General features: G+C 30.2%; 1 protein-coding gene across 1 annotated transcript; it reads left to right on the plus strand.

Moving 5' to 3' along the window:
• The first annotated feature begins 8,475 nt into the window (after positions 1-8,475).
• LOC114744015 (receptor-like protein EIX2) lies at positions 8,476-11,802 on the plus strand. The gene has a single exon (XM_028932196.1). It carries the CDS (start codon positions 8,476-8,478, stop codon positions 11,800-11,802), a length of 3,327 nt encoding a protein of 1,108 aa, XP_028788029.1.
• Positions 11,803-14,608: the final 2,806 nt, after the last annotated feature.

A 14,608-nucleotide genomic window follows, 5' to 3' on the forward strand; every position in this document is an offset into this window, starting at 1 on the left:
TAGTTTGATTTTTCTAAATATATTTCGTTTATAACTTCATATAACTGAAAAAATAGCTAAAAAGTTAAAAAAATGGTTTTAAAAAAAGAAGAATAAGTTTGACACTAATACAACGCACAACGGTAAGAGAGTTCGATGAAATTTGTGCCTAAACACGTATTTTTTATTTCAATTTTTTAGGTATAAATATTTTTTATTAGATACAATTCTTACTGTTTATTTTTTTCTTTGATGTTTATGGAAAAAGAAGCTCCTTGGCCGACTTCAAAACCCATTGGTTATTAAGCCTATCTCTATTTGTATGCCCTAAAGGGGTGTTTGAATAATCTAAAAATTATTTTTTAAAAGTATTTTTTTATAAATCGAAACAAATTTCTTCATATATTCATTTCATACACCACAAAAATATTTTTAAAATCATAATTTTGTTTCTATCTAAATAACCTCTTAAGATTACGCGCCCCATTCATGTCACCATTATGCAAGTGGAAATAGAATTAGGATCGTGCAGGGAATCGGGTCTTGTGCATCAGTGATGACTGACAACTTACAAATAAAATAACTTTTTATAAATTTTATATTTGATTTTTTATTACATATCTAATATATTTTTTATTGAATATATTAGACAGGTTGATGTTGATCATGCTTAATGATTTTTGTATACATAGTTTACGGTATTTTATTTTATGTTTTTTCTGTACTGTATTTTAATATTATTCAATAACTTTTTAAATAAGTTTTACTGTATCAAAAACATAAAGGTATGGAGTAATTAAAATAGCTTAAAAGAGCGATGAGAAAAGAAAAAAAGTGTCAGGGTTGTAGCCCAGCTCACCTCAAGCATCTTTCTTGGGATTTTATTAAGTGTGAAGTTGGGAATTCATCAGGCCATAAAAAAAAAAGTTGTGATTGTGAACTATTATAAGAAATATGATGAATGCATGTTATGGGAAAAAAAAATGCGTGTTAAAAAAATCAGGTAAAGGCATGCTAGTTATTTTCATGTCCCCCTTTATGACTTATTTCTGTTCATGGCCTTTTTATTTTATTTTGTGCACCTGGTTTTTTAACTCTTTTATTTACTCATTTTGTCCGTCTCTTATATTTATCTATCTGGATATTTTATCATTATTTCTGACCTACTAAATTAACTATCACCATAGTTGATGCGATCATTGTTCTTTATGTTTATTATGTATAGTATTTAATTAATTTGAAACGATATTTTTTTTACTACTAGTTTCAGTTAGCGCTGCACAATGGACGGACCGGATCGGACCAGAGCCCAACCCATAGTCTAGTCTGATTTTTTGATCAAACTGGGTTTGATAGTCTGTGGTCTGGTCTGGTCCAATGATGACCCGATGTCAGGTTGGACTAGACTTGGTCTACCAGACTGGTGGACTGGTCCAGACAGTCCAGTTGTCTGATTTTCTTTTTTTTTTAAATTTTTTTCTTTATGAGAAATAAGATTTCAACATGATAAGTACAATTAAGACAATAAAAAATACCTATAATCATATGAAACTTGTCCTAAAATATTAAGACTTCATCATAAATACATAAAAATATCTAAAAACATTAAAAACAATTAAAGGCACCATCTAAATTACAAATTATTAAAAAATAAAAAATTCACCTAGAATGGACTGGACCAGTCTAGGTGATATGATCACTTGGTCTGAAACCCAGTCCAGCCCGACCAACTAGTCTGGTCCAGTCTAGTCTAATTCCATTATATAGTTAATTTGGATTGGACTGGACCGGACAAGACCACTTCGGGTTGGACTGGACTGGACCGGACCACCGGGTTTTTGCACATCCCTAGTTTCATTTACTTTCACTCGTTTCAACTTATTTTTCATTTAAATTTGGCTACTTTTGTACGTTATTGTGATGGAAAAATATCTTAATTTTTAAATGTAGATAGAGAAGGCTGCTCTGAAATAAATCTTACTCATTAATCATCCAAACGTACTTTTCTCAGACATGGAGGCAAAGTAGAACCACAGAGTGATTGTCTTTCCATGCTGTCCTTTTTCTTTTAATGCCCATGTCTCCAAAGCAAAAAAACAACAAGATTATTTTTTTCATCTCATTTTTTATTAAAGAGAGGAGAATATATAAAAATTGATTATATATAAATCTAACTAAATATATCCCAAAATCTATGCTTATTTAAGTATAAAATATGTATTAATAATTGTGAAGTTTGACCCATGGACAGGATAATGTATTTTGCCTTGTTTTGAGGGAGATGTGGACATTGCGGGGCCAAAACAACGAAGACTTTAGTTGACTTGTAATTTTATAATTTAATACCCATGGAATTTATTTTCAAATAATTTTGAGTAAAATACTCTAATATCCTTCTATTTTATTTAAATTATAAAAATCTTCTCTTTATTTAAAAAATGTATATAAGTCTCCTTTGAAATTAAAATACATGTTACAAAAAAATTTTTTGTATATTTAAGATTTTATTTTCAACCATCTAACTGTTATATAACTATTAAATTTGACTTTTAAACTTTTATTTTGACTAAAATACCATTCATTGTCAGAAAAGTTATTTGTCAAAAAAATAATTTTTGATACAAAAAAAACAATTTTAATACATGCATTTTCAAATTCTTAATATGCAATAAAATTTATTAATTTTGATTATATTGTTAAATTTTATAATTTTGATTTTCCATTGCATAATGAAATATATTTATTTAGATTTTTTTAAATGGCTAAAAAATATATTAAATAAATATTTTTTCATTGTATAATATAAATTGTTTAAGTTCGACAGACTATATAAATCATTTAAATTTATAATTTAAAATTTTAAAATAAAAATTTTGTTGGAAAAATTTATAACGTATTTAATCTATTATATATCTATTTAAAGAATTAATTGAACTTTCATTCAAGGTTTTTATGTCTACATTAAATAAATGAATTAATATTCCATCCCAATATGATAAAAACACTAAAAAAAATAATTATTTACAAAAATAAAAAATAAAATTAAGGTAAAAAATTTTGAATTCCTCAAAAAATTTTAGTCAAAATTTAGGGATTTAGGGTTACAAAGGGTAAATTGTTAAATAAAAAGTATCTTAATATAAATTTTAATTAAAAAAGTATCTTTCTAAAATATTCTTATTGGAGTTAATGTTTGCACTTAAGTATATATTTTCAAAATAAAAAAAAATTGGTATAATTAGAACAAAATGTAAGGAAGATCAGGATATTTTACTCAATAATTTTCCCCATTCATTTTCTCTTGACAACAAAAGTCAAAGTCTCCCCTTTGAAACTAAAGAGATCAACGCTCCTGTGGAAAATTTGCTGCGTAATGATAACTACGTTGTTTTTCCCTCCACCAACCCAATATGTTTTTCTTCATTTTCTAATATGGTTCTCATAATAATAATAATTTTAGTCAATAAATTAATAAAGATATTTTAATAAATTAAAAAAGCATCTATTTATCACAAATAACTAAATTAATTAGTTTTTTTAATTTACTTAAATTAATTATTTAATTATTTCTTATATTAAGGATCGTAGGTAGTATAAAAGCTTGACCTATGGACCGGAATATATTTTGCCTTGTTGAGGGAGATCTGGACATTGTGGGATCAAAACGAGAAAGGCTTTAGTTCACTCGTAACTCTATAATATAATAACCATGAGGCTTATGTTCAAATAAATTCTCCCCATTCATTTTCTCTTGGCAACAAAAGTCAAAGTCTCCCCTTTGAAACTAAAAGGATCAAAGCTCTTGTGGAAAATTTGCAGAGTAATGGCAGCCACCTTTGTTTTCTCCACCCACCCAATCTGTTTCTCCCCCCATTAATTTATTTTAATTGTTATAGACAAATATTTAAAACTTTAATATATCATTGTAAGTTAAACAACAAGCTCGAGTGTTGACACTCGGTTACAACTCGAAATATGCATATATCAATATTTCTGGTCCATCCACGTGCAATTAATTCAGAGTGAGACATAAAGATACTGTAAATATAAACTTGTTATAAAATTTATATTTTATATTGATGGGAGTGGTTTTGATACTTGAAAATAAGTTCGTTTAATTTAAACATCCCAAGAAATTGCTAGGAAATAGTTAGCGAGTTGTTATCAATCCCTTTCTGTGATACTTTTTCTTTGCTCGAATTTTCTTCGGTAAACTCTTCAAGGGTCTCCCTCATGAAACCGACAAAGGTATTTAATTTCTTGTTGACAAGAACTATTTTTTTTTTTCCAATGATTTGTTTCATTTTTCTTGAATCCATTTTGTTAATTTCTTTTCTTGCATCAAGGTCTCATGGAAAATTTTTTATTCTCCATAAATATTTTCTTATAGTAGTTGAATGGAGCTTTCCATGAACTGCATCAATTTGAAATTAGAGCATAGATTATGATTAATCCTGAAGCCTGGGACGGATACTTTTGTCTGACATGTGGAAATTAAATTAGAGTGAAAATGGGGGTTCGTTGTTGATGTTCACCATGGAGATTTGGCTATTCATTTTGAGGAATCAGACTATACTTTTCTTTGCCATTTTTTCCTACAAGTTTTCTGAATAGAGTGAAAGTCATAGCTGAGAAAAGTCCAAGTATGATTTTTATTTTCGCCAAAGAGGACGGGTGTGATTGACAAGAAACCATCAATTTAAAATGAAATTTTAATTTACAAGTTGAAAATAAAAAAAAAATTAAAATGATGTTTCCTTCAAAATAACTAAGATACAGTAGTTTTTTTTTTTTTTTACCAGCAACTAAGATACAATAGTTAAACGAGAAGTTTGGTGCATAATTAATAGTCCAAATATCCTTTTCTTTTTATAATCTATGTAAATCAACATAATCCGTGAAGCTATGAGGAGAGAATGGCCTAAAAATACATTAAAATAATGAAAAGATATTTTAATAGTTCTACTTCAATTTCTGCGCATAGCATGGGTCATATGAGTTCTTGAAAGAACAGATTAAAAGGCCATGAAATAAAACTATGGTCTTAAGAAAATCAAGATCCAACTTTAAAGTTTGATTTTTATGAACTAGCATTCATATTATTTATTGAAGCGGAGAAGCGAAATGCAGCTAAAAGTTTTTTTTTTTTAAGTAACATAACATAAAAAATTAGAAAAATGTTTTAATTTTTAAAATTAGTTTTCAAAGTTTATGTAAAAATTTGATACTCTGGGAAACATTGATCTTTTGAATTCCTAGAAAAATTGTATAAAATACATTATTCTATTCTCTTGAAAGGGCAAGTTTAATTATGTGAGAAAATACAGGTTGGTCCGTAAGATAAATTTTGGATAACTCAACATGAGTGGCAATCACTTCTGTGTCTTAAGCATGCAGTTCGGAATTCGATTCTCAACCATTATATATGAAGTTGTAGAAGTCTTTTAAGGATAATTAATTTTTGTTATTGGCAGAAAATACTTCTTATCCATAGAAAAATGTATTTTGGCCAAATATAATTTAAATTTATAAAATAGTACTTTCAGCCTATTTTGAAATTATAGTCGCATAATTTTTTAATAAAACTAAGGACATATTTTGAAAATAAAAAATTATTTTTTTGCCAATTGAAAATAAAAGATTTGCCGTCACATAAGCACGGATACGATGAAATAAGGATTTAAAAATAATAAAAAAATGAAGTCATCCCACTCGCTGAGAATATTAAGAACACATCCAATTTAATACTCTATTTAGATGAGAAGAAAAGTTGGGCGGAAAAAAATGGGAGGAGAGAAAATAGAGAGAAAGAAAAACTAGAGGGAAGATGTTATCATCCTTTTTACTTGGATAAATGAGAGAAAATATAAAGAAAAGAAAATTAATAAATATCTAAATGACTAAAACGTCCTTATTAAAATATATCATATTTAAAATTAAATTAAATTAAATATTGCAATAGAAAAATTATACTACCATTAGCATAATCAAATAATTAAAATCAAATTATTTGGTTGATATATATTTTCATATTATGATATTTTAAAACCAAATTATTTAATAAAAATATGGTTTTAGGATAAAAAAATAAAAAGCGAAGAACTTTTTAAATAGAATAAAAGAAAATAAATATGGACAGAAAAATAGAAGAAGTGTAGTCTTGGAAATCTTATTTTCCTTCTCAAATCTCTCCATGTATGAAGAAAAAATTTGGTGAGAAAATAAGGTAGGCCTCTCCCACTTTTCCTTCCTCCTATATTTTCTCTCCTATCAAAGTAAGAGAAAACTTGTTTCTCCTCATGTTTTCTTCTCTTGTTTTTCTCTCCTCTCTAATTTTCTTTCTATCCAAACAAGGGGTAAGTAAACTAATATTGTAGGCTATGAAAGTGGCAAAATGGTATTTCTTCTTTTAAATTAATTAGATTTAAGATCATATTTTCACCGTTTTGAAATGCCGCCGATAAATTAAGAGATGAATTTTTTTTGGCTTCTGAATTAAACGATGAATTTCAACTTTTAATTGGAAATAAAGATCAGCATGAATAACAAAAATCCTCATATTATATCTGTTTGTATGTGTCTGTGTGATAAAATGTTTGGTTACAAAAGACAATATTTTTGTCGAAGCAAGATAATACAAAATTCTCAATATTATGAACTCCGAGAAAACATTGTCATTTATTTTTGTTTATTTTTGTTGAAATAATATCCTCTGATGACTTTTCTTCGTCGGAAAAGTATACAAGTTATTAGCTAGTTATGTTATTTTCGAAACTCTCTGTATATAAAAGCCTATATCTAGTTATGTTATTTTTTCTGGTAATTATCTAATTATGTTATGATTAATACTACCTTCGGTCTTAATTATAAAACCATGTTTGTAAACTACAAATAAAATCTTATAATTATGACCGGAGTTAGTAATCATATAGCATTTTATAAAATATCAAATTATGTGACTTAACTTATAGATAGTATTTTTAAGGATGTGTATGTAATTATGTAAGTGATTGAAGGTTTTGAAATCAAATTATTTATCTCAAACCGGCCAAACAAAAATATTTATATCTAAATATTTCTTCTCGTAGATTGTACATGTCGTTAATTCTAGACGTAGCTAAATCTTTCCCAACCGTCTATTAAGCTGTGTAGCGGATAGACAATCATGATTATTTATCTATGGTTTGCATATCGAACACAGTTCAGCTCGCAATATCCCCAGTTACAAGGGAATTTGGATATAATATAAGAGCATATATATTTTAATTATTCATTTAAAATTAAAGTTGAATGATTTAAATTTTATTCTACTTTATTCTCAATATTTTAATGTCCTTTTGTTTTCACACCAAATTTACAAATAAACATAATTTTCATAAATTATGATTTATTTAAAGTGAGACTTTAATGTACAATATATATATATCCTACGTAAAAGTAAGATCATTGCAGCTTCGTGATCACTTATTTTAGTCTAATATAATCTAAGATGACCGTGAAGCTTCTTGGAAAATCATTGAGGGAATATACTTTGCCTTTTTTTCATTTGAGGGAGATTTCTACATGGTGGGGGCAAAAGGAGGAAGACTTTAATTGACTCATAATCTTATAATATAACAACCATAAATCTTATGTTGAAAATAAAAATTTAGCCGTCACAAGAGCATGGTTACAATAAGATAAAGATTTAAAATAAAAAAAATGGAATCATCTAACTTACTGCGCTAAGAATTAATATTGAGACGCATCTAATTTAAATTATCTAATATTAGAAATAACCACAATATTATTAGCTGTAATTAGGACTTGCGATTTGATAGAACGATTGCGGTTATGCGCGACAAGAGACTGTTTATGTGTGTGTATGTGTGTGTGCGTGTGTGTGTGTGAAAACCGCAAAATGGGTGCTAAAAATAGGAAGGAAATTTTTTAGTAATTTATCATCTTTTAAAATGTTTAGATTTAAGATCATATTTACACAGTTTTGAAATGCCATCAATAAATTAAATGAGTTTTTTTTGGGGCTACTATATTAAATGATGAATTCGACCTTTCAATTGCGAGTGTTTGGTGTGTGAGAATGTTTTGTTCGAAAACAGAGCTTTTTTTGTCCAAGCAAAATAAAATCTTACAAGAGCACACTATCCGACACCAACAAAAATGCTCGATATTATGGACTCCGAAAACATTGTGCATTTATTTTTGAATTTTTATCTTTTTTTCAAAAAAAAAAAAAGAGGTTGTTGAAATAACGTGTTCTCTCCACATCTACTCTGACTTCTCTTCATTAGAAAGTGTACCAATGATCCATGAAAGTACAGCCCCACAATGAACTCTATAAAAGTTCTATGTACCATCCGCATTTTACGCCTCACAACATCTCACCAGCTGAAAAAAATAAACAAAAAGAAACCACAGTTATCCCAGAACCGTGTGTTTTAATCCGCTCCAGTTGTTTCACTTTTGAACTTGTGTTGAAGCTATTTCGTCGCTGTGATGGGTTGTGTGTTCAATTTTTTTTATGCATTATTAACATTGCTGTTGCTACTGCATACAAGATTCAGTTTGGCCACTGATGGTGAAGCATTGAAGAAGTGCATCGACAAGGAGAGGAAAGCTCTTCTGTTGTTCAAACAAGGCATCTATGTTGACTATGGCATGCTATCCACATGGAGGGGAGAAGATGATGAAGATTGTTGCCACTGGAAAGGAGTTCATTGCAGCAACCAAACAGGTCACGTTCAAGTTCTTAACCTTCGTGGTTCCGATCCATCCTATTTGAGAGGTACAATTAATATTACTTTGTTAAGTAAGTTGCATGATCTGCAACATTTGGATCTCAGTTACAATTCTTTCTACCCAAGTGACATCCCTCAATCTGTAGGGTCATTCACCAACTTAAGGTATCTCAACCTATCTTATTCTGATTTTGTTGGGAGTATTCCTAATCAACTGGGAAAGCTTCCAAACTTACAATATATTGATATGAGTAACAATTACTTGGATGGAGCTATCCCTTGCCAAATCGGAAATCTTTCCAAGTTGCAGTCCCTTCATCTTGGAGGAAATAATCTTGTTGGAGTGATTCCTTATCAAATTGGGAATCTCTCCATATTGCACACCTTGCGAGTTGGTGGTTATTTGTCTAACCTCACAATAGCCGACAAAAACAATGGTGATGCAGAGTGGATATCAAAGCTCTCTTTATTAACAAATCTTGAGTTGAGTTATGTGAGTGATGTTGGCAATTCTCAGGTGTGGCAGCACATGATTGGTAAACTTATGCCGAAACTAATAGAATTGAGGTTGAGAGATTGTGGCATTTCTCATGTGCACAACCTTCTTCTGTTTGCTTCTCCTTCCAACTATTCTTATTCTCTTGTCACCCTTGATCTCTCTGATAATAACTTGAACTCATCATTATTTCAATGGTCCTTCAACTTTAGCTCCAACCTTCAACAGCTTTATCTGAGTAATTGCAGTCTTTCATCTCATAATCTTTACTTTCTATCTTCTCATTTTCATTTTCCTTCCCTCATTGTTCTTGATCTCTCTTATAATAACTTGATGTCAGTAACGGCATTGAGCTTTGGCTTCAACCTTCAAGAGCTTTATTTGAGCAATTGTAGCCTTACATCAAATAATCTTATCTTCACATCCTTCAATCCCAACCTTTCCTCTCTTATCCATCTTGATCTCTCTGACAATCTGTTGACATCATCAACCATATTCTATTGGATTTCCAACTTCACCTTCAATCCTCATGAACTGGACCTCAGGGGAAACTCACTTGGCCGTTCCATTCCCGATGGTTTTGGAAACGTAATAAAGTCTCTTGAAGTTCTTGATCTCTCATCTAATAATCTCCAAGGTGAAGTGCCAACACCACTAGGGAATATATGCACATTGAAGAGCCTAAGCCTTGCCTACAATAACTTTAGTGGGGACCTTCCGAGATTCATTTCTAATATATCATGGTGCAATAGACATTCATTACAGAGTTTGGATTTATCAACAAATCGATTGACAGGCATCTTACCTAATCTTTCAAGTTTTTCCTTGTTACAAGATTTGGATCTCACTAATAACCAACTAGAAGGAAAAATACCCGAAAGCATCGGATTGATGTCTCAATTGGAAAGTTTGCGGTTGGGTGCGAATAATTTTAGTGGTGTAATCACGGAATCTCATTTCAAAAATCTTTCTAATTTGTCACACTTATCATTGTCTGGCAATCCATTGACCTTGAACATTAGCGCCAGTTGGATTCCCCCTTTTCAGTTACAATTTATGTTTATGGCTTCTTGCATGATAGGTCCTAATGTTCCACTCTGGCTTCGTAATCAACATCAATTATTCTATTTGGATATCTCTTATGGCAAGCTTTTTGGTTCTATCCCAGAATGGTTTTGGCCACTATTGAAAAATATAGCATACATGAATATCTCATTCAACAACTTTTCTGGTAAAATCCCAAATTTACCATTCAAGTTTGATTATCGGCCAGAAATTATTTTGAATTCGAACAACTTTGAAGGTGGACTTCCACCATTTCTTTGGCAAGCATCAGAACTTCATCTTTCTAAAAATAAATTCTCAAATTTGATCCCACTTCTATGTGGCCAAACTGAATATGGAGGCATTGTCGTTTTAGACCTATCAAACAATCAATTAACAGGGCATCTACCTGAGTGTTGGAACCAACTGGACACATTAAAATTTGTTGACATGAGTACTAATAATTTGTCAGGAGAGATCCCATCCTCTATAGGACGCCTTGTGAATGTGGAGGCTATGGTTTTAAGTAACAATAGCTTGATTGGAGAACTTCCTTTGTCTTTGGCCAATTGCTCCAAGTTAGTATTATTGGATGTGTCAGAAAATAAGTTGTCAGGGCCAATACCTTCATGGATTGGGATAAGCCTTGAACAATTGCAAATTCTAAGTTTACGGATGAATCATTTAAATGGAAGTCTACCCGTACATCTTTGCCACTTAACACAAATTCGACTCTTAGATATCTCTCGCAATAACTTGTCCAATGAAGTTCCATCATGCCTTGAAAATTTTACTGTTATGGCACAAGAGCATATCAACTCAAGTGGAAGTTATCATTATTATATGACCAATAAAGCAGGGTTTTATCAATACCTTGGTGGTTTGGAATTCTATATAACATTGATGTGGAAAGGTGAGGATTACAAGTATATGAGGCCGGAGCTCTTTCTTAAAAGCATTGATCTCTCTAGCAATGCTCTATCAGGAGAAGTACCAAGAGAACTTATGTCTTTGTTAGGATTGGTTTCCCTAAACTTATCAAGAAACCAGCTAAGTGGAGAGATACCTATAAATATTGGGAATCTAGAATCACTAGAATTTCTCGATCTGTCAAACAATAAATTATCAGGCCCAATTCCTCCAAGCCTTGCTAATATTGATCGACTCAGTATGTTAGATTTGTCAAACAATCGTCTCTATGGAAAAATCCCAATAGGAACACAGTTGCAGAGCTTTAATGCCTCATCTTATGGAGGAAACCTTGATCTCTGTGGATTGCCACTCAACAAGATGTGCCCAGAAGATAACACGCCTCCACCTCAAGAAGCCAATCACGATGAAGAAGAAGGGGCCTCATTGATCTCTCAAGAATTTTACTTGAGCATGGGATTGGGATTCGTTGTTGGATTTTGGGCCGTTGTAGGACCGTTGCTTTTCAACCGAACTTGGAGACAAGCCTACTGTAGGTTTATGAACACAGTAACAGACAAAGTCCATGTCATGGTTGCAATTTATGTGGTTAAATGCCTTACCATCAGAGACTAGCCGGAAGGTAATGATTTATATTTTTCTCTTGCTATTCTTCCTCCCATTCAACTCTTACTTATGATAACCATGTGATGGTAAATTACGAGAGTCCATGTTAATATAGACAAACATTTTAACTTGGTAATGATGTTCAAATAAAAATCAAACTTGGACGTTGTATAAGTATCAAGCTTTTGACTAACTTATGGGAAAACTAAGATAGTAAAAATCAATCTTATCTATGGAATTACTTGGGAATGCTTAACATGCTACTCTATTTTTTACAGGATCTGTTTCTCCTGCAGTTTGGCATTGGCTGTACTTATGATCCAAGTAATGATGGTTTGTTGCACAAATTTATGTTATGATTTGAATATATTGTACTTATAATAATGTTCTCTATTAGCATTTTATCGAACTGGTTATGTTTTGCTTATTGCCCTTTAAATATTTTTTGTTGCATGGTAATTGTGGATATATATATAACTCCAGCATAACATTATAAGTTTTGAAATGATATTCCTTTTGAATTATCTATCTATTGGCTTTGTATTGATATGGCCAAGTGGAGCTATTGATCAAATAATTCTGCTGAAGAACAAAATCTGAGGTCCATAATTTCATGAAGTAGAACTGACACATCGGTTTGATTGAGTTGTGACAAGGCATTGAAGACTGATATCTTTGATCGCTGAAAAAATTGGTGCATCCAAAGGAAGGTCTTGTCGAATAGTTTTAAAACTTTTTGAGGGACGAATATCCAGAACAATGAAGTTAAATATTTCAAAGCTATTATGTTTTGATGTGCAGATTGTTCTGCGTGAGTTCTCTTTTGTATTTGAGATACTCTTCCTCTGCTTAAACCGCATAATATTGAAGAGAAAAGTTGTAAAACTTGGGATCTAGACATGTTAGAGAGCCTTGTATTTTTAGCTTTAGGAAGCTTACAGAAAACAACAATAAAAAGTGGCATAGGTAAACAGAGTCAATGTTTGGGCTGCTTTGTATGTTATAATAATTACCCCCATGATAAAAATCCCTTGCTTTGTGCTTGGGGACTGGACGTAGGACATATTGGTCTGAACCAGGATAAATGATCTTGTGCTTTCTCTCTCTCTTCACTTGTTTTATTTGTTATTTTTTAAAGTTATATTCAAGGATAACCTCATCTTCCATAGAAATTTCACCATACAAAGTCATAGAAATAGAAAAATATTTTTGTGACATAATTAAACTTTTTTCTTAGATTCCTAGGTCAACACAACTCTAGAGATGATGCTCTAATGCATGTTCATTAAGAATATTCCCCAAAAATACATAGGTTCGACTCTTAAGTATAAATAACTTCATAAAGCAATTATTAATTTTAAAAAGTAGTTTGATTTTTCTTAACATTTGTTCTAAAAAAATAGCTGATTTTTTTTTAAAAAAATGTTTAACACTAATACTACAATCAAAGAGATTTAGTGGAATTACTCAAATCCGCATTCACACCTAGTAGGCCCAAATCCTATGGTATAAGCATTGATTCTAATATAACAGGGTCATCATCAATATATCAAAAAACAAAATTTATGACAAGTTTTGTTATTCACGCCCATTCATAAAATATTAAATAACATTAATTCAGCAATAATTGTTTTTTGGTATTCGCAATTTGAAACATTTTCTTAGAAGAGGGATCTTTTTTTTTTTTTTGGCCAAATTAGAAGAGGGATCTAGACACTCCATTTTTTACTACTTTGAGGTATAAAATCCGCGTCTCAAGATACACGATGTCATTGAATTAAAAGGTTGGTTCTCAACAATTTAATAACAATGCGCGCACACAATGCTTTTATGTGGGAAAAGAAACGGGTGGAGCCCACAAACATGGAAAGGATTGTGATTGTGTGGTTCTCCATGCAGTTTTGGCTTCTTCTCCGCAAAGCAAACCTTCAGAGTTTTAGAATTGGAAGTCGAGCACCTACACTTATATAAATATTTAAAATAGTACTTCTGATTTTTAATAAAAATATAAAAATTAAATAACTAATTTATGAATATTAAAAAACTAATTAAATTAGTTATTTTTAATAAATAAATATTATTTTTTAAAAAATATTTTATTAATATGTGTATTAAAATGAAAATCATTTAACATATAAAATTTAAAAAAATAAATAAATATAAAAAATAAAATCAATTAAAATTTATATTTAAAATATATTGCATCATTTGTTTTTTTTTTCAAGCTGATTGCACCATTCTAAACTTCTCTTTTTCTCGATAATTTTGCTCACTTTTTCGCCACCCACTCTTCAAATATCGTACCAAATTCTCCGTCCCATTATTATTACTACTACTACAACTACTACTATTATTATTATTATTATTATTATTATTATTATTATTTCCTTCATTATTTTTTGAGAGAATCATATACAAGTACCCATTCACAAAATTGTTATCATTTGTTTATCAATTGTTGTTAAAACCAATATTAATATTATAACGAGTCCTTATTTATAATTTTTTTTATCATTAAGATCTTTTTTTGTGATTTTTTCTTATTTTTCCCCCAACAATTTCCTTCATTATTATTTACTCATATTCATAACTTTTTTTGTGTGGAAATACCCTCTTTATTTCATATTACACCCCTTTTTTAAATTTCATTTCTGGATTTTTTTGGACGAAAATGCATATTTATTGATTAATTTACCCATTTTGGGCCTCATATTTTCATCTATTTAGATATTTTCACCATTATTTCTATCGTTAAGTCGATTAATTTAATCAAGAAAGACATAGATTGAATAAGAAATTAATAATACTTAAATTA

This window comes from Neltuma alba, unplaced genomic scaffold (assembly GCF_004799145.2).
Source record: "Neltuma alba isolate B1F8T4 unplaced genomic scaffold, ASM479914v2 tig00004229_pilon, whole genome shotgun sequence".
Classification (NCBI taxonomy): Eukaryota; Viridiplantae; Streptophyta; class Magnoliopsida; order Fabales; family Fabaceae; genus Neltuma; species Neltuma alba.

Excerpts from the sequence above, each read along its gene's own strand:
- LOC114744015 (XM_028932196.1), top strand. The coding sequence starts at position 8,476 with ATGGGTTGTGTGTTCAATTTTTTTTATGCATTATTAACATTGCTGTTG.